Source organism: Diceros bicornis, chromosome 31, assembly GCF_020826845.1.
Source record: "Diceros bicornis minor isolate mBicDic1 chromosome 31, mDicBic1.mat.cur, whole genome shotgun sequence".
Lineage (NCBI taxonomy): Eukaryota > Metazoa > Chordata > Mammalia > Perissodactyla > Rhinocerotidae > Diceros > Diceros bicornis.
In genome coordinates, this window is record NC_080770.1 from 24,278,007 (window position 1) to 24,300,321 (window position 22,315).

At 60.5% G+C, this 22,315-nt stretch overlaps 1 protein-coding gene and 1 long non-coding RNA gene across 4 annotated transcripts; both read right to left on the reverse strand.

Moving 5' to 3' along the window:
* Nucleotides 1–81: 81 nt before the first annotated feature.
* On the reverse strand, nucleotides 82–19,429 carry MAPK8IP1 (mitogen-activated protein kinase 8 interacting protein 1). 3 transcript variants are annotated; one of them, XM_058527073.1, is made up of 12 exons: nucleotides 19,271–19,429; nucleotides 7,931–8,036; nucleotides 5,749–6,051; nucleotides 4,138–4,219; nucleotides 3,028–3,840; nucleotides 2,786–2,861; nucleotides 2,047–2,219; nucleotides 1,705–1,814; nucleotides 1,486–1,602; nucleotides 1,314–1,384; nucleotides 1,104–1,202; nucleotides 82–700 (listed from the first exon to the last, which is right to left on the reverse strand). In XM_058527073.1, the coding sequence occupies exons 1-12, from the start codon at nucleotides 19,369–19,371 to the stop codon at nucleotides 628–630; spliced, it is 2,124 nt and encodes a 707-aa protein (XP_058383056.1). In that variant the 5' UTR covers nucleotides 19,372–19,429; the 3' UTR covers nucleotides 82–627. The 3 variants fall into 3 exon arrangements, with proteins under 3 accessions (XP_058383056.1, XP_058383057.1, XP_058383058.1); XM_058527074.1 differs by lacking the exon at nucleotides 19,271–19,429 and adding an exon at nucleotides 9,216–9,495 and having other exon boundaries at nucleotides 1,104–1,220; XM_058527075.1 differs by lacking the exon at nucleotides 19,271–19,429 and adding an exon at nucleotides 9,216–9,493.
* Nucleotides 16,318–19,262, reverse strand: LOC131395196 (uncharacterized). The gene is made up of 2 exons (XR_009216285.1): nucleotides 18,924–19,262; nucleotides 16,318–18,541 (listed from the first exon to the last, which is right to left on the reverse strand). It is a non-coding gene; the product is annotated as an uncharacterized LOC131395196 (long non-coding RNA).
* Nucleotides 19,430–22,315: the final 2,886 nt, after the last annotated feature.

Consider the following 22,315-nt stretch of genomic DNA (forward strand, 5'->3'; position numbering starts at 1 on the left):
TCCAGAAGCAGCCTTTTCCTGCCGGGGCGGGGCCCTGCTGCAGCTCCCTCCCCCCCTGGTGTGGCCCCATGCCTGCCAGGTGAGGTGGCAGGTGACAGAGCTGGGAACAGGGACTGCCCCTCCGCCTGCTGCCCTTCCTTACTGCCAAGTCCTCGGGGGTGGCTGGGCTCACCCTGAGCTCAGAGCCTTCGCCTGGGGTTGGGAGTTGGGGGCAGGGGCTGGGGTGGGCACTCGCAGGTGGCATGGGCATCATCAAGGCAGGAGCCAATGGCCAGAGGGCCTGGCAGCGGAAGTGAGGCCCAGGATGGGGCAGAACTCCCTGCTCCTAAGACGGGTATCCTTCCTGGCCAGAGGCCTGAGACCCCCCAGCCTGCCCCCTCCCAATCCCCGGGCAGCCCGCTCTGTCCTCCATAGATGAATCTAATCCCATATGTTACAATAAACTGCACTTGCTTCTCCCCATGACCCCTGCCCTCCCCCACCCTCAGCCACCGCCACCGGCCCCCACTTCCCCATCCTCTGGTGGTGGCGGGGGCCCCTCCTCAAGCAGCGCCATGTCCTGTCAGCAGCCAGCTGTCCTGGCCCTGGCCTGAGGGCCTGGGGGGTGTGGCGGGAGGGGCAGCGCGGCTACTCCAGGTAGATGTCTTCTGTGGGGCAGGTGTACTCCACGAACTGCTTGTAGAACTGCTGAAAGGCTCTCCTAGGAGGCAGGCAGACACATGGATGACTGGGGAGGAACAGGACCTCACCCCAAGCTTTCAAACTGGAGCCCTGGGGTCCCGGGGTGGGGGGCTCTAGCTCCCCCAGCCGCCGCTGCTCTGCTCTGTTCTCTACGAATTGTGTTTCCTGAGTAAGATTTCAACTGAAGAAGGGGTCCAGCAGCCTAAAAGTTTGGAAGCCACTCCTCAAGACCCCCCACCCACTCTCCAAGCCCCTGTGCCATGATCTGGAGATGGGTGTGCAGAGCTGCGGGGAGGACTGAGGGCTGACGCTGAGTGTGAGGAAGGTGCTCGAGGGCCTGAGACTGGGGCTGGCTCAGTGGGCTGGGTGCTCGGCAGGACACACACACATACACACTTACACGCACGCGCGCACACACGTACCCCACGGATTCTGCCAGGGCTTTGGTGGACTCTTCAGACACAAAGACGTGGCAGGCAAACCGGTGGTCAGCTGGGTGCTTGGTGATGAACCCGAAGTACCTAGGGGAGGAGAGCGGCCTGAGGGCGCCACGGGGGCTCGGACCCCACATCCTAGCAGAACAGCTCCAGACACCCCCCATCACGCCCCGACCTCTGTCCCATTCCACTCACTTGTTGTTCTTTGGATGGTATCCGCAGAAAGAGATGTTTTTTAGCTGGAAAAAGTGGCTACATTTATTCCCCTACAGGAGGGAGAAGAGAAGAGGGTGGTGATCAGCCTGCAGGGGGCACAGGTGGAGATCTGGTGGGAGAGCGGGGGGCTGGGGCTGGGGCTGGGGGTCACCTTGGCCTCCTGGGAGTCATCGGCCTTGACGCCTATCTTCACTCCCCGCACGCTGATCTCTAGGACGCAGCTGGAGGGCGGGTTAAAGTGCACGGTGAGCCGGCGCGTGGTGGCAATCTGTGGGTGAGGGAGGGGAACATCAGGCGCCGGCTGTCCCTCTCCCCAGGAGAGGACGGGGACCGGGCTGGGGGTGACCAGCCACCCACGGGGAGCAGGTACCTTTTGCATAGCGGCACAGAGGACGTCATTGCCCTTGTGGTAGGGAACCTGGACTGAGCCCAGGAACTTCACCCGGAACTGGTCCACCCAGTCGCTGTTTTTGGTCAGGGCTGGAAAGCAAGCATGAGGTGAGGAGTGGCAGAGCCAGCAGAGGGTGCCACAATCCACAGATGTCCCAAGTTGGCTGGGCCTCCCTTTTCTCAATTGTGAAATCGACCCAAAGTCACCTCCGCTCGGCCCCCTCCCTGGTTGAGATCTGGAGCAGAGGTTCACCCGGCAGCAAGTCGGGGCAGGGCAGATGTGGGGCCTGGAGGCACCAGGTGGGGGGAAAAGGAACACTACCTGCCATATGTTCAGGCTCCTTGGTGACCTCGATGGCGTAGTAGGCAGGGAAGATGCCCCGGGCACCTGTGCGCATATTGTAGGCCTCGTACCAGTAGTCCTCGGCCTGCAGCTCCACGAGCAGAGGGTCGTCCACCTCCAGTTCAAGTTCGTCTTCATGTCGAGGCACAAACCTGTCCGCAATGAGGGCACATGAGGAGCTCACCCCCAGGGCCTCTCCAGCCAGGCCATCCATCTACTCCCCACCCTGCTCTGGGATGGACATCATTCGTTCAATAAACATTTGCAAAGCATCCTGTGTGCCTGTCACAATGCTAGCTCCTGGGGAGACCAAGGTCAATCAGACACGCATCTGCCAATGAGGCACTCATGGGCTAAGGGAGGGAGTGACCAGACCCACTGAGAAAACCGTGAGAGGTCACGGGAAGCGAGTCCTTCCATGTGGAGGGGGGTGAGGTGGTATGGGTCTTGTGTGTGGTCAGGCATCATCTCTGCCGGGCGCCCTCCCGCGCTCCTGCCCCCCACCGGATGGGGTGCTCAGTCCTGGGCTCCAGCAGCAGAGCAAAGGCCCCACTCTGTCACCATACTCTGAGTTCCTAGAGGGTGGACGCTGTCCCCCTGGGGCTGAGTGGATGAAAGAATGCCAGTGGTGGGGGTTGGGTTTAGGCCATGTGGTGATGGCAGAGATGGGGACAGGGGTGGCCCCAGGTGCTGGCCAGCCCAGCCCCTGCACTCTTACCTGAAGATGGCCCGGTGGGTCTGTTCCTGCTCTTCCCCGTTGATGACACAGGAGAAGAGCCCGAAGGACTCTGCACCTGTAGGTGAGAGGGACGGGCAGGAGGATGGTCCCAGCTCTGGTTGAGGTTAGGGAGCAGGTAGAGAGCTCTCAGTCCTAATGCTTTGAACCAGATGGGCCTGAGACCACCTTCCAGGAACACCCTCATTTTGGCTGTCCCCACCCAGCTCCCGGCGCGGACTCACTGGAAGAGCGAGAGCGGCCACTCATGAAGACGTTCAGGAACTTCTTGGAGAAGTGGACGTCGGGTTCGTCGGGCGTGGAGTCCTCGGAGAGGCAGGCGGGGGGCCGTGGCCGGGGGGCCTCCTCATACTCCTCCCCGATGGCCGACTCATAGGGCGAGGAGGCCGAGGCGCAGTTGTCATAGACAGTGGCCGAGTCACTCTCGTCGCTGTAGTCTCCGAAGCACGGCCGCAGGCTCACCAGCTCCAGCTGCGCATGCTCATCCACCACCAGCGTGTACTTGACCGAGTCGTAGGACAGGGCGCTGGTGTCCGAGCTCAGCGAGGCCCGGGGAGGCGGCGGTGGCTCCCCCAGGCTCCCCCGCCACCCGCCACCGGGCGGCTCCGCCCGCTCCGGGGACGACAAGCAGTCGAAGCCCTCGTCCTCCTCGCTGATGGAGGGGTGTGGCCGCCCTGCGGCTGAGGGGTAGGCGGCGGGGTCTGGATCGGAGCTGACCGACATCCGGCTCTCGGCCGGCGGCAAGAAGGCGGAGGTGGGCTCTGCGGGGTCGGAGGGCCGCTGCACTGGTGTCAGGTAGATCTCCTCGGTGGCCTCGAGCCGCACGTCGGCCTGGTAGTGGATGCGGTCTCGATGCGAGGGGCCCCGGCCGCCAGGTGGGGCAGCAGGGGGGCCACTGGGAGGCGCCATCTGGGTGGCAGCGCTGCGGCGGCAAGGGCTGTCAGTGGAGGTGCCGCGATCCTTGGTGGGGGCGGGGCTGCTCTGGGGTGGCAGCTCATCGCTCAGGCAGATGTGTTCATGTGGAGGCGTCTGCTCCCCTGGAGAGCGGGCAGGCCAGTGCTGAAGGTGGGCGCCCCACCCTTGACCCCAGGCTACCTGCTCCCTCCACTCAGCATGTCGACACAGAAGCCAAGCCAAGCCTCCTGGGCAGTAGGCCCATGGCAGCTCTGGGGCCAATTACCCCTGCCACAGGGGACCGTAGATGGGCCTGCTCAGGGCTGCGGGAAAGGCGTTTACCTCTATCCGCCAGCTGGAGACTGCTGGGTCTGCAATCTGCACTGGGGACCGAGGCAGGGCAGGTGGAGGTCCAGGTAAGGAAAAGCATCCTGACTTACCTGTTTTCAGGGGCGAGGATGATCGAGAAACCCGATCCTGCCAACTGTGCTTCTTGCCCAGAGAATTATTATTCAGTGTGTCCTGTGTAAGCAACAAAAGGCCCTTGTGACAGAAGCGGTCAACGGTGCCCGGCACAGGGAGGCCCTGGCCCTGCCCCCATCAGGCCAGCACTAGGCCATTTGCTGCCCCTGCCCCCCACCCCGACTTGCCAAGGGCCTTATCCCCAACCTTCCTCTGGAGCAGGCAGGAGGGGTGGCAAGTCACAGTTCTCTCAGCCAGGCTTCCTGGCTCTACACGGCCCTCCCTCCTGGCTCAGGGAAGCTGGCCAACCCTCAGAGAGATGCTCTTATCAGTCTCAACAAAGGTGGTGATGGCCAATGTGTGGTGGTGAGTGGGGGAGGAGGAGGGGGGAAGCAGGAGCCATCTGGGGATACAGCCAGACTCCTAGTCCCAGACACTGAAGGTTTACATGGAAGATGCTCACTTCCAGCCCAAGTCCCCTGGAGCTCGGGAAGCTATGGCCTAGGGAAGGGGCAGGGACATTCTAGGAGAGCCCAAAAAAAGCACGAGGAAGGGGCTCCCCAGCAGCTGGCCTGGGGGACTGGGGTGAATCATCCAGATGACGAATCCATGATATGGTTCCCCACCTCCCCAGAAGCACACGCCTGAGGAATGTCAGATGTAGTTGTCAGCGGACCCCCTTCCTGGACCTCCTGGGCTGCGCATCCCACATCCTCAGCCCCTAGGGACCCCCCAGCACGATGCCTACATACAAGGCTCCCTACACATACCATACCTTAGGCCCCCTCCCCTGGGAACACCCTCACAGGCCCTCACATTCATGAGTCTGACTGCCAAAATCCACCCCAGAGGATCCTGGGAAAGGGATCAATCCTTTCCCTGCAGCCCCTGCACCCTCCACCAACAGCCCCACCTCTCCTGACTGGGCCTGGAAGACAAAGGGCCACAGCCGGGCTCTCCTCCACCCCATTCAACTCTCCTTGGCATCCAGCCACCCCACCCCCCAGCCCAGGGGCCCTGGGCCCCCAGCTCAGCCAAGCAGCTCCACCTCCCATTTCTCTTCTCTGTCTTCTGGGAATTCCCAGCTGCCCACATTTCAAATCGGTGCCGCCTCTGAGCTCCCCATCCCCAACCCTTCACAATCTCCCAGGACCTTCCCCCACAACTACCGCTTCAGAGGCCCTTTTCTCCAGGCCCTGCCTCCGCTCCCCCTTCACCGGGAACCCCATCCCCTAAAGCGGAAAGCCTGCCCCAGCCGGAGGTCCCAAGCTGCAAACCCTGGCAACGCCTCAAAGCCCTGTTCCCTTAATCCCCCACTTCTCTCTCTACCCGGATCCTGGCACTGTCCCCCTCCTTCACTCCTTCACCCGTCCTCAAGGCTCCAAACCCAGCCAGGCCACTGGGCCGCTCTCTCCCCCTGAGCGCAGATCCTACCTGCCCTCCGAGACCACCTCCTCAGGGACCTCTCTCGTGGAACCCTGGAGGTCTCGCGGCCGGAGACTCCTCCCGCGCCGGACCGGCAGGTCCCTCTCGCAGCCCCTCCTCGCTCGGGCGCCGCCCCCAGCCCCGCCCCACGCCGCGCGCCTCACCTGAGACCGCGGCACCTGCGGGAAGAGGTTGAGCGTGGTGGGCCGCTTGGGCCGGTACGTGTCCCCGACGCCCGGGCCCTGGCCCTGGCCCTGGCCGCGGGGCGCCGGCTCCTGGCGGGGCTCGGCCTCGGGCGGCCCCGCTCCCGGCCGCCGCGCCGCGCGCTCCTCCTCGTCCTCCTCCTCGTCGTCCTCGGCGCCGGGAGTGTCGCTCGCCGCGTCGATCAGGTCCATCTGCAGCATCTCGGCCTGCAGCCGGCTCGCCGCGCCGACGCCGCCCCCAGACAGCAGCCCGGCGCGCGGGGGCTGCGCGCGGACGGAGGGGCGTCAGGGGGCGGGGCCGAGGCGGGGCCGAGGCCGCCGCGCTCCGCCCCCCGCCCGGGCGAGTCCATTCCGCCACGGCCAAGGGGGGGAGAGAGGGAGCCGGACAGGGGCCCGGTGAGAGGGGGCCGCGCCCTCCCGCCCCCCGCGAGCATGCGCGAGGCCGCCTCCTCCCCACGCCAGCCGGCGCCTTTTGACAGTTCACAGCTCTCTCCTCCCCACAGCCCCCCGTTCCTGACTCTTTGCACCCTCCCGTTCCCTTGGCAACAGCCGGTGACCTCACCGGGTTGTAAGCCGAGCCCAGAGTGAGGTCACCGCTGTTGCCATGGGGACGCAGGGTCGCTAAGGAGTTCGGGCCCCACAAGGGAGGGGGGTTAGCATTTGAAGGGAGCAGCGGGGAAAAGTCTCAGCCAGGCGAGGGATTGCGGGAGGAGGACCTGAGCGTGGCCGGAAGAGGGATGCGGAAGGGAAGGGGCAAGTTGGGGGCACCTGGACGAGGCAGTGGCATCCCCCACCCGCCCTGTCCACAGGCCGAGGCCCCTCCAACCTGAGATTTGCCCTCAGGCCAGCCTAACCTTGACAGTTCAGAGCCCCGTTCTAGTTCCAGCTCTGCCACCAACTCCTGGCACCTTGGACAGATCCCCTGACCCTCCAACTCCCTCACCAGTTAACTGCCTCCCAGATCCCCAGGGAGGTGAGGACTCACTAGCAAGAGTGTGTGCGAGCCCCCTGGAGCTTGTCTGAGGCCCCACAAGGCACAGCCCTAGCTATACTGCCTCAGGGCCCTGGCTGGTTGCAGGGACCCCCTCTCCAAGGCTCTGCTGGTGCATGTCGGGGAAGAGGGTGGTGTGGGAGTCCAGAACAAGTGTACGACCTTAGAGAAGCTATATCAGGGCCTGGGACCCTTCCCCAAGTCCAGAATAAGTGGTCTCTGCCTCCATCCCTTCCTGGCCTGGCCAGAGAGTGGAGGGTTGGGGTACAAGTACTGGAGGGTTATCCTCACCCCTTGGTTTCCTCTCGTCTCACAGAGCTTACAGAATCTCTGGGGACAACAGGAGGGCAACACAGAGACAGGCACCCCACCCCACTCACACTGCGGCCCCCCTCTGCTAACCACTCTCTTAACACCATGTCTGCTTTGGCTGCCCCCTCCTGGAGGCTGAGAGGCTCTGGGCTCTGCCACCCAGCCCTGTGCTTTGCCTTCCATTTTCTGGCTAGCAGTCCCTTCTTCCTATTCCGAAAAGACACAGGGGATCTCCTCTCTGGCCCAGGCTCCCCAGATGCTGAAGACTCCTGGCAGGATTTAGAACTTTGGGAATGGAGACAGCCATCTGCCCTAGGGGCCACAAGCAGCAGCCATGCTGGGTAACCCTCCAGAGGGGCCTTGAGGGCTGCGGGCCAGAGAGGGTCGGCGAGGCTGGGCGGTGTGGCTTGGGGCAACGGCAGCGGAGGGAGCACCCTGGCTCTTTGTTCCTGCCCCAAAGCACTGCAGCTTCCACCAGACTCCACCCTGCTCTGCCTCTGGCCCTCTGCCAAGGCCTCTCTGAAAGGATTTAGGGGAGCCCTGAGCCTTCTTTAACTCTGGCCCTAATTGCTACTGTCCTAGATCTCGAGACCTGCTGCCCTCTCCCTTCCTGTGGGCAGTTGAAGGAGCTGCCTCCTGCCTTAGCCCCTGGCAAAAAAAAAAAAATTCTGATTAAGCACCCAAGATGTGCCAGCACTGTACTGGATGTTTCCTGCATGTTATTTCATTTAACGAGGGTGCTGTAAGGATGCTGAAGGCCTCTGTGGACATGGGGGTTCCCTCAGGCCTGTCCCTGCCCGTCCTGCCACCTCACTTGGGCTCCCGGGAGCCCGCCCTTACCCGTAAGGACAGGGTGTCTTTGCACTGCAGGCTGATGCCACACTCGTCGGTGATCTCCGAGAGGTCTTCATCCTCAAACTCCTCCAGGCTGATGTCATGGGTGAGCCTGTGGGGACAGGAAGCCAAAGTTACAACACAGGGGGACTGCTCAGCCCACTGATGTCCCCCTAGTACCTCTTCCAAGGGGCAGCCCCTCGAAGGCAGATCACAGCCCCCAAGACGGGACTTGGGGTCCACCTGCGCCCATGCAAGGGATAACAAACAGGCAAGGAGAGAGTTCTGGGCTCATGCCAAAAGGCAGTTGTCCTGGGGTGGCAGTGGAAGGGGAGGCTCCGGGCTATTCTAGCTCCTCCCGGTTGGGAGTTGGCCATCCTGTTGCCAACCAGGAGGCACTGCCTAGAAGGCCTAGCTGGTCAGGACCTCAGCTCTGCCAGAGAAATGCCTCCCAGGGTCAAGGCAGGTGCCCAGGCCAGTTCACCCATGGAGAACGCAGAGAGATGAGAAGAGACTCCAAGGGATGCCGGGGGCGGGCGGGGGGGGCGCGGTTTGGGGGGTGCTCCCTGGGCAATCTGTGCAGCAATGAAACCCAAGGTGCTGGCAGAGGCCCCTCCCCAGCCCCAGAGAGTGCTCCGCGCCCCCAGCCCAGGAAAGCCCAGGCCTCTTGAGCTCTCTGGTGACAGGGTGGATGGGTTCAGCCCGTCCCAGGAGACACTTATGCCGCCTTCTGTGTTCTCGGTCTCATCTCTTCAACCACGAAAGCGCCTTGCTCAGCATAGGGACCCTGAACAGGAGGCTGCCCAGATGGGGTCAGAGAAGGCTCCAGGTTGGGGTGGGAGGTGTCATGAGCTCAGGAGGTGACCAGAGCACTTCAGCACCAGAACTCTCACTGGCCGCACTGGAACCCTCCCCCCCAGGCCAGCCCTGTGCCCCCACCCAGAGGGCTGTGCCAGCCACTGCGGTGCCCGCCTGCCCCCTGCACCTGCGCACCCCAACCCTAGGCACTCTGCCTGGTTTGGTGTGGGTGGGACATTCGGGAGAATTCTGTTGGGAAAGTTGGGGGGAATTCTGAGCCTCTTCCTAAATAAGACCAGGAGACTGAGGCAGACAGCAAGGGACACCCACCAGTCCAAGGTCACCCAGGAGAGGGGGTGGCCCAGCCCCCAGGGGATCCTAGGAGGCCCATCCCCCCACCTCTTGCCTCAGTCAGACCAAACAGAGACCCAGAGCACAATGGAGCTGCCCCCACACTTCCCCCCCCTCCCCCACCGGCCCCCACATCCCCTACCAGCGCTCCCAGTGGTCCTCCAACCAGCTGTCATTGTCTGGGCTTGAATCCATCTTCAGCACCAGCTGCATGGAGAGCCCTGCCCGGCCCGGGGGCTGTGGGGCCCCAGAGCCGCCCTCTCATGCCCAGAAGGGTGGGGGGACCAGGGCTCAGGGCAGGGCTGGGGCCTGGGGCCTCCACCGCCAGGGCCTGCCTTTCTGCGTCCTGCCTGCTGCAGAAGCCTGGGGAGCTCATTAAAAATAGAGGGGCCGGGAGAGGAGGCAGCGGCTGCCGACCCCGGCCCCGGCCCCAGCTCCTCCCAGCCCAGCCCTGGGCTGCAGGCAGCTTCCTCCCGACGCGCCGCTGCCGCTGTCGTTGCCGCCTCCCCCTCGGGATCAGGTTACCGCAATCGATGCTGCCGCTCCACCTGCCCTTCCAATGCCCCTGTCGGGGGCTGGGTGGCCCCCCTCCCTAGCCCAGGCTTGTAAGCAGATGGCGGAAATCTGGGATGTTTCCCCCCCAAAAGCGAGCCCCTGATCTGCTTTAAAGGGCCAGCGCCATACTCAGGGTGCCTGGTGGTGAGACGGGGAGGGGGGGGCTTCCAAAATTCTCCATGAATGGATGCCCCACCCGCACAGCTACACGCTCAGCCCCCACACCTCATGCAGGCGGCTTCTGTGGGCCCAGGAGGCGTCCAGACAGTGCCGACTAGGGTGGGTCCGTGCTATCTCTCATCCCGCCTCCCCCCACCAGGGCTCCATCCTTCGGCACCCAGGAAGTGCCTATGGGCACCGGAGGCTGCAGGGCAGGAGCAGACCATGTGTGGACCTCTCGGAGGAGGGCTGGAAGGGCGGCCTGGGAGCTAATGAGCCTCCTGTCACTGTGGAGTGACATAAGCAGAAGCTGGAAGGCCCCTGGAGGGAACGGCAGAGAGGAATTCTGACCGGGGCAAGGGGACTGGATGGACAAGGCGCTCTTTAAGGCCTCTTCTGACCTAGAGCCCGGGGGAGGTAGGTTCCCTAGGGCTGGCAGAGGGTGTGGCATGGAAGTGGGGGTTCCACGCTGGGGAGGAGGCTGGGGAGGAGGGCCAGGGCTGGGTGGCATCTCTGGCCCCGGGACGAGAACCGAGTGGCCGGCACTAAGTGAATGGTCAGTACACACCAGCTGCCTGGACAGTCACAGAGAAGCACCCCTGGGACTCAGCCAGCATCAGGGAGCCACAGGACCACCAGGCATCTGACCCCGAGGTGCCCTCAGACGCCCCCTGCTCTGCCGGTGATCCCTGCGCACATCTGCCTCTCCTCTTCCTCACTGCCCAGCCCTGGTCCAGCTCCCACCTCCCCAGTCCCAGACCTCCCCACTGGCCGGCCTGCCTCAGTCTCCCCATGCTATACCACTCCACCCCACCCACCGCTATCAGGCAAAGCTGCCAAAACACCACCCTTTGGCCCCCAACTCAAAACTCGCCAGGGTTCCCTGCTAGCGGCCGACTCCTTGGCCTGGGATTCAAGGTCTCCAGCTGTGTGATCATCTGTGCCTCCTGCACCTGCCTCCCGGTGTCTAACCCAGCGCCTGGATGGAGCACATGGCAGGCTCTCAACGTGCGCTTGCTGGAAGAAGGCTCAGTTAAGCCCACTCCAGGAAGCCCTCCTGGCTGCCCCCCGACCCCCTGTGCCGGTGCCCTGCAGCCCTCCTGGCAACACTCACTGGTCCCCTGTCGTCCCCTCACTTGTGTTTGGTGCCACCTTCTGCGTGGATGGAAGGCAGGGCGGTGGAGCAGACAGGACCAGGCCTCCATCAGATACCCCCCAGGCTGCCCCAGAGGTGACGGAGTTCACATTCCCTACCCTGTACCCAGCAGGTGATGGATACAGGGCCCCTCCCTCCCAGCTCCAGGCTGGCCTGTATGCTCCTGGAGGGCAGAGCAGGCGAGGTCATCGTGCATACCCTGGGCACTCAGTACGTGCCTGCTACATGTGTCGGGGTCACCCTTAGCCTCTACTCACTCCTCTCAAACCCAAGTGTTGGGGGCAGGCCTGCAGGGTCTGGCTTGGACCTGGGCTGGGGGCCTCTCGGCTCATCTCTACAGCCCGGGCATCACCCGACATTCCCACTTCCTAGGACGGCAGGTCCGGGGATCAGCAGGGACAGCTGTACCATCCTTTACAGATGAGGGAACTGGGTGAACTGGCCAGTGGTGGAAAGGGCCCCAGTGGGGTGGGTCGAGGGAACTCCTTATCTGACTTTTATCTCATCAGCGAGGCAGGACGGCAGAATGGTCCCCATCTCAGGCTTGGAGCAGGAGGCCTGAGATCAAATCCTGACTCCTTCACTTATGAAAAGCAGCCACTCCATCTCCTGAGCAGCTGCTGTGTCCCGGTCGCTGACCTTCTTCACGCTCTGCATTTCACTTAATCCTCACTCCAGCCTTGGGAGAGGGTTTTATTTCACCCATTTTACAGATGAGGAACCCTAAGGCTCAGACATAAGGTGCCTCAGTTTCCCACATATAAAATGAGGCCACCCATACCTGCCCACCCACCTCAAGGTTGCTGGGGAGACTAGCAGAGCGGAGTGTTTGTGAATTGCAGAGTGCTGTCAGGAGGTCACGACCAAGGATCAAGGGGGTGGACTGGTCAAGGAGTCCCCTGTGCAAGTTACCCCCTCCTGGCCCGACCCTGCTCTCTCCTCTCGCTTCTCCAGGCACCGGATGTTCTGGGTCTCCCAGCTAAAGCCCCCAGAGACCCTGTGTAGAGGCAGGGCTAAACAGACCCTTGGTCCCGCCAGGCTCAGGGAAGGCAACTGTGGGGAGGAAGGGGAGGAGGGAAAAGATGGAGGGCAGGAGGGAAGGAAGGAGGGAGGGGGGTTCCTTCCTGACCCCGCCCATCCATCTTCTGGGAAACCTGAGCCCTGAGCACCAGGAGGACACCTCCAGCTGAATCACACAACCCTCCCAGGCCAGCATCCCTCACCTCTAGATCTGGAGACTCAGCAACTTCCCTTTGGAGGGATCACTGCCGATCAATGGGTAGTGCTTGCCCTTTGCCCATTCGGGTGTCATGGGTCCCGAGGTGTCATCCATATTAACATTTGGTGACTCTGTCATGAGTTTGGTCTCTTGAGACCTCCCTGAACTTTGGGGTCTATCTTTATATTCGAGGCCCCCTCCTCCTGCATCTCCTTGTCTCCTCCTACTCCAGTGCCCCAGTCCTGTCTTCTGGCCAAGCGGGCTGCTCACTGCATTCTGAACATGCCATCCTCTGGGGCCCCCACCCCTTCCCGAGCTGAGCTCTCAGTGAACAAACGTGCCTTTTGTGTTCTGATGTTGATTTCATGGCCTCTCCCTGGCCACGTGCTGGCACATCTCCCTGTTACCCCCGCACCGCCTACAGCGGTCCCAGCCCTTTCTAATTTGCTGTTTCAACCCGGGGCTGAGCTAGAAGTGTACGCAGAGTAAGGGTTAAGTGGTAAAGTGCTGAGGCTTTAGCTGAGCAAGGCCAAATCGGAGCCAGGCATTTGGCCGTGGGGGAGGCCATTCTCTCCTTCCTGTTCCTGGGCTTCCTGGAGTGAGGTGAGGATGCCAGCTGAGTGACCTTGGGTCCCAGCCACAGTGCCCCACGGGCCCTTCTTGTGACAGAGAGCATCTACGGTCCAAGGGTCCAGCCTGTCTCTCTGCTGCCCTCGTAGTGCTAAGCAGAGCTGGCTCCCAGTGGGTTCTCAGGACACCTGTGGATCGGCTGCTCCTCTCTAAGCAGGTTCCCCTACAGGCCATTCTCCACTGGGCAACCAAAACCCACATTTGAAATGCAAATCTGGGCTTGTCACCCGTCCCCAGCTCAGAACCTTCAATAGCTTCCCCTGGCCCTTAGGGAAAGAGGCTAAAATTCTCACCTGTGGCCTGAAGGGCCTCCCATCCCCTCTAGCCTGTGTCTTCGCCCTCCCAGGCCTCCCACCCCGCCCCCAACTCTCTAGGCTCCTGCCCCACAGGCTCCCTCAACAGAGCCTTCTCTGACCTCCCTGACCAGGCCAAACAGTCCTACCACTGGCTCTCTTAGTCCCTCTGGCGGGTAGTTCCGGACTTTGGGTTGTAGCGACTAGTGGTGGGCTCCCCCTAGAGGCAGGTGCTCCATGAGGGCAGGATCGTCTCTCTCTTGCCCAACAATGTGTGGCGCCTAATAGGTACTTCATAAATGTTGTTGGATGAATGAGCCACTGGTGTCCCCAGCTCTTTCTAGATTTTCCCCTTGGGAATCTCGAAGCCAGTTCCCCTTTCAACTTAACTTCCTGTGTCCTCACCTATGTCAGAGTCTAGGGTAGGATGTGTAGGCCCCTGGGAAGGTGGCACTGGCTGAAAAGCAGGCTAGGGGCGAGCCAAGCCCAGCCTCATCCTCAGAACCCTCTCTCCATCCCACTCCTAGCGCTGGGTGTCAGGCTGGGTGTGTTGCTGTGGTCTGGAATTCTCTTCCCGACCATGTCCGCACTGGCGTCACCTCCAGTGAAAACTGAATCCAACCCACGAAGGGGTTAGAATGTATCTGATCAGTTTAAACTCCTTGACGCTGAGACGGAACAAGAACTCTGGGATTGGCGATTCAACTTGTAGGAAACTGCCCCGAGAAAACATTCCCACAGTGGAAAAACTTTTTTGTTTTTTTTCCTGAGGAAGATTGGCCCTGAGGTAACACCTGTGCCCATTTTCCTCTATTTTATACGTGGGACGCTGCCACAGCATGACTTGATAAGTGGTTCGCAGGTCCATGCCCGGGATCTGAATCCGCGAATCCTGGGTTGCTGAAGTAGTGTGCGAACCTAACCACAACGCCACCAGGCTGGCCCCTGGAAAAACCTTTATACACAAGGACACCTATTCCCCATAACAGCAGACAAGTGAAAACTGCCAAAGAGCCCAGCACCAGGGGGCGGTTACACCGTGGCCGTCCAGTAGATGGAATTCCATCTGTGGTTGGACTATTGTGCCGTCTTTGCATGAACATCATAAAGTCTGTGAATTAATGTGGAAAATGGCAACTGACATAACGAGTAGAAAGACAGAATATATGACCTTATGGTGTCCCATGATGAACCCCATACAGGAAGAAGCACTAACGCGGCCATGGTGTGAGATGTGGTTGGGTCCAGGGGGATCTTTGCTCCTCCGCTCTCCTTGACAAACTTTCTGAACTGGGTGACACCAACCTAGCGCCAGGCTCCCAGTCCTGGTTCTGGGCTGCCTGCCCTCTCTCAGGGCTGTGTTCCTGAGGGCAGACGCCACCACGTTCACTCTGGCACTGACTTCCCACCCCTGCTCTAATCCACGCACAAAGCCTGTACATCGCAGGCACTAAATAATGCCTATTAAAGGAAGTGCCGGGTGACTGTCACTGGATGCTCCATGACAGCACCACATGCATCTCCAGTGCCAGAACAAGGCAAGGCCCATGGCTGATGCTCCTAGAGATTTTCTGAATGAATACAATGGGCCAGGGGACAGAGATGTCACCCACACCAGGTAAGAATCTCCAAGGGGTGGTGGCAGTGACCCAATCTGTGGGATCCACTGGGGCTCCAAGCTATAGCTGGGTTGTGGCCCAGTCCCAAGAATCCAGAGACCAACTTTAAGGCTGTGACATCAAAGAACAGGTTGACATTCTGCCTGGGCCAAGTCAACACTCTGTCCCCACACTGGAGGTTCATCAGGCCCCGGGCCAGGGGGAGCTGCCCGGGGCTTCAGGCTGGGGGAGGGCAGCTCCGGCAGCAACAGCTTTTCCGTTCCCCACCCCCCCCACCATGGCCGGCTGAACAGATCACAGGGCTGGCACTCCTCAGCCTGGTCCCTGGCCATCTCCCGTCACTCTGCTGTCTCTCTGGGTAGCAATGTTCCCTCTGAGGCTTCAATGGCTGTCTCTCTCTCTCTCTGAGATGAGACTCCCAGGGTCTCTGGCCCCAGGCCAATCCTCTCCTCTGAGCTCCAGACCCCAAGCCAACTGCCTGCTTGAGTCTTCCAGTTGGGTCTCCCAACCATCACCAGCCTCAGATTCAGCAGGTCTCCTAAAGATTTCACCGCCTTGCTCGCCAAACCTCTCATCTTCCACAGGGCACCCCATCCCCAGGGGGCATAGCGTCAGCCTGGACTCCTGTCTCTCCCCTATCTACCCCTTGCACCAGCTCCCTCACCAAGTGGGCTAACCAACCTCTAAATCTTCCTCACATCCTCCCCACCCCTCCTTCTCGCCAGCGGGATGGCCGGTCTCCCAGTGGTCTCCCTGCCTCCCCGTCCACTCTCTACCCAGCAGCCAGAGTGATCATCCCAAGATGGCATCCAAGGCTGTCGTTCCCTGCCTCCTAAACCCTTGCTGGTTCCCACTGCTTGTTCGTGGACAGGCCAGTGTCTCAACACGGCCTACGGGTTCCTGCCTGCCCGCCCTCCACTTGCCCCAGACCATGCTGCTTCACTTCTTCTCAAGCTGAGATGAACCCTTCCTGAGGCACAGGGCCTGGCTTCCCCCGGCCCCTCACCTGGGTCACCATCACACCTACCAGCCTGTCTTGTACGGCCTTGTCTGTCTGTCTCCCTCCTACACTGTCACCTGCATCATGGCCAGGCCCATGTCTGTGCCTCTGGAGTGTCTCTCTGTTGAGCCTGGCAAAGTGCATATATTTGTTGAGTGAATAAAGGAACAGCCAAGCGCGTACGACCTCATGAAGAGATGAATAAGGAGGTCCCTGCGCTCTTCAGTGACCTCATCTCTCATCCCTGAGGCGGTGTGGTAGGGTGCAGAGAACTCCATCCAGGGAGTTATGAGGCCCGGGTTCTGTCCCAGCTCTGCCACTGACTTGCTGTGTGTTCTCAGGGAAGCCACTCACTCTCTCTTGTCTTCTCCTAAGTAAAAGGGGAGGGGAGTAGTTTGGATGAGCTGATTTCTAAGGTCTCTCTCATCCCCAACTCCTCTTCCACACAGCCAGGGCAGGCTGCTCGCTTTACTTTCTGCGAGCATCCTTTGTCCCTCCCCCATGGACTGTCCCACTGTCCCTCCCTGTCGTCCCCCGTCCCAGCTCAATGTATTCATTGCATAAGTTTCTAAATCTCTTTTCTAGAGTTTTCCTTATAATGAACATGTATCACTTTAGTTTGGAATTTTCTTTTATTATTTTGTAAGTTACAGAATTAACCTATGCTTGTTATAGAAATAAGAAGTCAAATAATACAGAAGTATGTAAAACAAGTGAAAATCCCTCCCCTCATACCATATTCGGAGGGAACTACTAGTCACTGGTTGGCGCATTTCTATAATCAGAAACAAACACATATTTATTCAAACCAACTACCAACAGACGAACGCTCGACACCCCTCCAGCTCCACGCCTGGGTCACCCCTCCACAAAGTCTCCCCCAGTGTGCCAGGGCTCCCTCCTTTCAGCGTGGCTCTGAAATCAGATTGCCTGCGTTCCAACCCCAGCTCTGCCACTTCCCTAACCTCTTTATGCCTCAGTTTCTTCATCTGTAGAGTGGGGATAGTAATAACACTCTGTTTGTACGGTTCTGGTGAGGACTAAATGCTCTTGCACAGAAAGCACCGAGAGTGGTGCCTGGGGAAGAGACGGTCCCGAGGGCCAGTGCTTCCCACTGTTCTTCCCTGAGAGCAGGCCCTGCTACTCTCTGTACTCCAGGACACCAGCATCCGGGTTCCTCCCTCATTAAATAAGAAACCGCTAAGGCATTACCGAGCACCTACTCTGTGCCAGCCATTGGGCAAACCAAAGTTTAGGTGTTGACTTCTTATGCCTTTTGGAAGCTGACAGTGGTGCTGAGGGTACCCACACAATAATAACAACAATATTAAAAAAACAGCCCTGTATGAATGCAGCTTTCCACAGCCCTTGAAACACTCAACATGTGCCCTCTCATCCGAGTCTTAGGACTACCCTGAGCAGGTGCTAAAGCCGGCATCACGGAGAAGAAATAGGCTCAGAAGGTCAAGTGCCCAGTCTTGGTACATGGCTAAGAAGGCCGAGCCAGGACTCAAACCCAGCTGAGTCAGATCCACGACCCCACCAAAGAGCCACGAGAGAGCAGTAACCACCCTGGGTTAAACCAAGTTGGGCCCAGGGAAAGGGCAGCGGGGGCTGCCAGGGCAGGCGGGGTAGGTCACGTGGGGCTGGAGACACGGCCCTGATTATTCCCACAAGCTGGCCTTGTCCACGGCCAGGCCACGGTGTCCTGGAGGGCCGGCCCACACCACAGCCTTGGCGTACTGCCACCTGCGCCCACCAGGCCCAGGGCCAGATACACTCACTGGCTGGCATCTGCCACGTCAGCTCCTCTTGCTGACGTGTCCATGGTGACCTGACAGCCAGGGGCAGGGCTGGATGGAGTGCTCTGTCCTCTGTCACGTGGGGATGGGGGGGCAGGGTGGGCAAAGCTGCCCTCTGGGCCAGAAGCAGGGCCTGGAGGTAGAGTGGACTGAACACACACAGACTTGGGTTCCAGTCCAGCCTCAGGCTCTGACATCCTCGGGTTCCTCAGGCAAGTCCCCTGCTTTCTGAATCTCAGTCTCCTCATCTATAAAATGGGCAGACCGATACCCAGCCCAGGGTGGTTGTGAGAGTTAAATGAGCCAGCTCTGGGAAAACGCTTTGAATGGTAATGAGCTATATAAATGCCGGCTAACACGGGGGCTGACCCTGGTGGAGCACCGACTTGATATACATTAAGGAATCAATATTAATTAGCTTACCTAACAGATGGAACTCAGAGAGGACAAAATCACCCAGGTCATGCAACTAGAAAGTGGTGGAGCCAGGATTTGAACCCAGGTCCCTCTGAGCTCCATGCTTTTCCACTGCAGAGGGGCCTCCTGGTAGGAAGGCAGTGTGTATCATGTCAGGTGGAGTCAGTCTCAGACGTCAGCCTGGTACTCTGAGGCACTAACCACAAAGACCCCAGCCCTCCAGCCTTCAGGCTTGGCCTCCTCCATCTGGTCCCCTCCTTCTGGTCTTCCCGGCTCAGCTCAGAGCCTCGGGGAGATTTCTAGTCCTGATGATGCCATTAGAGATCCCCAGGGGCCCCTGCCCACCTGAGGGCCAGGGAGCCAGCAACCCCCTGGTCAGAAGAGGGGTAGGCGCCAGGGCCCAGCTGGGGCCTGGCTGGGGTGGGGGCCCCAGGAGAGGGGAAGGCGCCAGCTCATTAGATGGAGAGACAATGCGGTTCGTCTAGGCCTCCTTCTCCTAGGTACTGTAGCAGCTACACCCTCCTCTTCCTCCTCTCCAACTGGGGCCAGGATTATGGGGGAAGGACCTTCCCCCACAACATCCATTGTCCACTGCTCTGAAATCCACTTCCCAACGACCTAATATCAGAAAGGTTCAAGGAGGGGGGTAAAGGGGGAGCTCAGATCAGGGTCCTGGGTACTTACCCCAGCAGGGACCTGGCCCCCATGTTCCTCGCTACTCCGGGGCCATCCAAACCAGACTCCCCCTCCCACAGGGGGGCCTAGGATCTCCGGGTTGAGGCTGAGCCTTCCGCACCTGCACACACCTGACCAGGTCAGCGCTTGCCCAAATCCACAGAGGCTCCTGGGAGTTAGGCCCCTCTGGCCAGGCAGGGCTGGGGGAAGGGCCCACGACTCCCTTCTTCCAGCACCAAGAAACTGGGACCCGCGGGGCACCCCAGCCTGCTTCCATCTCTATTCAGAAGCCTTCGGACTGGCCACAGGCAAAGCCCCAGCCTACCTGCCTCCTCGGAGATCTCACTCCAGACCCCACCAGGCCCCGCCGCCGCCCCCAAGTGGGAAAGACGGCGGCCTCCGCGCCCCCTCCTCCAATTCCACCTCAGAATCTTCTAGCCTAGCACATGGAATGGCGGAGGGAGCTGCACCAGGGATACGCGGCGGCGATCAGTCTGGACTGGAGGCTGAGGGGGATTCTGGGGCCTCTGTCCGGGGAAGAGACCCCATCCCCACGCCGCCCTCCGGTTCCCGAGGTCTGGGGTGTGGGTGTCGGGGCCGGGGGGAGGGGAGCCGGGGCAGATCAGTCGGGGCCAAAGGGCGGGGCGCGGCGCGGCGGCCGGGGATTCTCACCTGAAATTGGGCGGCGACGCGATGTGCAGCCCCAGGAACGGGGAGGCGGCAGGCGGGGACGCGGCCCCCCCGCCCAGGCCGCCGCTCTCTCGCTCCGCCATTCTCCGGCACAGCCCTGGCCATCCGGGCGGAGCGCGGCGCGGAGGCGGCGGCGACGGCGGCGGCGGCGGGGAAGGAGGCGGGGTCGCGGCGAGAGGCCGCCGCCGCCGCGGGGCTCGGGCTGGGGCGGGCGCGGCAGGCGCACCTGCGCAGGGCAGGGCGCGGCTCGACCGCGCGCCGCTCTCGGCTCCGGCGCGAGCGCCTCCGCGCGCCCCGGGGCCCCGCCGTCTCTGCGCCCCGCCCCCGGCCCGCCCCCGGCCCGCGGGCCCCGCCCCGCCGGCGCTCTCCGAGGTGCTGAAGTCGCGGCTCCCGGGTTTGGCCCCGCCCCGCCCTCAGTCCCACACTGCTCCTCTGCCTCGTTTCCCCCTCCCGCAAAGCACTCCCCTCGGCCCCTCAGGGTGGGCCTAGAGCTTGGGTATCAGGTAACTACTGGCAGGATCCGGGTCCCCAGGGCCCTAGTTGGCCCCCCGCAGCAGACAAAGGTGGCACACAGGAAAGGAGGGTCATGGAGGAAGCCGAGAGTGTGTCAGGACAGGTCCTAGAGCAGACAGGTTTGGAGTCAGGTGGTGTGAAGTCACAGCCTGGCTCCCCAAGTGCATAGGTGGTGTGGCCTTGCACTAATGACTTAATAGTCCTGAGGTTGGTTTTCTCATCCGTGAAATGGGGACAATAATGGTCCCTCTCACATTTGTTGTGAGAATGAAACGTAAAATGTGTTGTCATCGGAGGCTGGGACACCCCACTTCCCTCTGGGATCCAGGTCTCACTCCATCTTGTCCCCTTACCTCGATGGGACCCTTCCAAGGACTCTCCCCTAGAGGGTCTCTTCTCTAAAGACTGAGCCAAGCCCCCCTTCAGCCTCAAACAGCTACTAATGGTGAACTGAGCCCCTCTTGGCTTGTCTCTCAGCTTCTCCCTCATGTAGGGACTTTCCCAGATTACTCCTTCTTCTCACTTAGCACCTCAGTTGCATTTCCTGAAAAGCACCCCTCTTTTGCACCCACAGACACCCCATAGCTGGCTTCTTACATTCTAAGACTTGGGACCTTTCCTCCTGCCCCCACAGTTGACTTCTTGGGATTCTTTGTGTGTGCGTGTGTGTGTGAGGAAGATCAGCCCTGAGCTAACATCCATGCTAATCCTCCTCTTTTTGCTGAGGAAGACCGGCTCTGAGCTAACATCTATTGCCAATCCTCTTCCTCTTTTTCCCCAAAGCCCCAGTAGATAGTTGTATGTCATAGCTGCACATCCCTCTAGTTGCTGTATGTGGCACACCACCTCAGCATGGCCGGAGAAGCGGTGCGTGGGTGCACACCCGGGATCCGAACCCAGGCCACCAGCAGCGGAGCGCGCGCACTTAACCGCTAAGCCACAGGGCTGGCCCCAGACTTCTTGGGATTCTTTTGGTGGTTTTTCTGTTTCCTCCAGCACCTCTGCCCGTGCTAGGTGTGGGCCATGGTTTCCTCTTGATCTTCTCTCCCCTCAGAGGGTTCAGCTTGTGAGTTTTTCAGAGTGTGGACTGCTAGACATTCAGGCTGTTGGCCAAGGCCAGGGCCCCAGCTTTGGTGGCTCCTAGAGTCTCTGGCCAAACCTCACTGGCTTCTCTGGCCACCTGACAGAACCGCAGAGGCCCTGTCCTTCACCTCTCTCTCTGAAGAAGGGGCAGAGTAAACAGTTTCACAGCTTGTAGAATCCTATTTGCAAATCTCAACTGCCAACTGGTCACGCCAGCCCCCTTTTCTTTCAATGTAGCACCCAGGGAGCAGCTGCAGGCACCTGTCCTGCAGTAAACAGCCCCCCAGCTCCAGCCCTGAGAACAGCCCAGTACCTAGAGCCAAAGGCCTTGGCCGCCTCTCTTCTTTCTGCCCCTGGGCCCAGACGGGTGGCCATTTTATCTTTCCTGCTGTCTTGGCTCAGGCTCCCTTCACTAGGCCCAAACAGTAGCCATCTGCTGCTATGGTGCCTGGCTTTTCCTCCCAGGAAAGCAGTTTTGTCACAGTGGCTAATCACTGTTCCTTAGAATGTGTGCTTGTCTCAACTAGGGAGCATCCTCAGGAGCTCAGGAGTGTGTGTGTAGGACAACTCTATCTTCCAGAACCTTTTGCTCAAGAACAAAGGTGTCTTAGCTCCCACAGCCAAGCCAAAATCACATTAGAGAGAAGCCAGGAGAAGGGAGAGGGAAGGTTAGGCCCAGGTCTTGGTGGAAAGGGGGCCAGCAGAAGCTTCAAAGCAGGGTGAAAAAGGAGATGAGTCCCAGGCTCGAGTTCCTCTTCCCTTTCTCACTCTGTGCAGGGCAGCCTGTGATATTCTTGGGTCTTACCTGAGCCCCTTCCCACAGGAAGCTGGGGTGTGGGCTAACAAAGCTCTCACTCCCAGTGGTCCAAGGCTAGAAACCCCTACAGGAAAGCCCATGCACACTGCAGAGGGGCCACTCTCTGGCCAGATGGCATGAGAGAAAGCCAGCATCCAGGACCTCGGCTTGGCTATGGGCAGGTCTCGACCACCTACCAGAGCCAGAGGGCTTGTACTCCCTCCACTCACACACACACAGCTGCAGCTTACCTGGCTGAGCTGAGGCAAGGATGGATTGAGGGCCTGGAGAGCCCTGCCACTGATCCCCAGCCTGGGGGGTCTAAGTGGGCGGAGAGGCCGGGTCAGCACAGGACAGCCATCAGGAACCCCACCCTGGGCCAGGGTGCTGTGTACCACTTTGGCTGATGGACCCCCACTCTGACCAAGCTCTGGAGCTGCCTCTGGTCTGCTGCAGTTGCTCATGTAGGAGCCTCCCATTTCATCTCCCCCCTTCCCCCTCCTCGCCACCTCCAAGGAAGGGTGAGAGGCTCCTGGGTCCAGCAGAACCCAGGTGTCCTAGCCTAAGGCTTACTGTGGCTCAGCCTTACTGACTCCCAGTCCCCAGCCCTCCCACAAGACTGACGACAGCACAGC

What these genes read in the sequence shown, in the direction of transcription:
- MAPK8IP1 (XM_058527073.1), bottom strand. Translation starts at nt 19,371, where the DNA reads ATGGCGGAGCGAGAGAGCGGCGGCCTGGGCGGGGGGGCCGCGTCCCCG. An exon ending in GCGTCGCCGCCCAATTTCAG is followed by an intron (nt 8,037 to 19,270) that starts GTGAGAATCCCC and finishes CTGTCCCCACAG; the next exon opens with GCTCACCCATGACATCAGCC. An exon ending in ATCCTCGCCCCTGAAAACAG is followed by an intron (nt 3,841 to 4,137) that starts GTAAGTCAGGAT and finishes CCCGCTCTCCAG; the next exon opens with GGGAGCAGACGCCTCCACAT.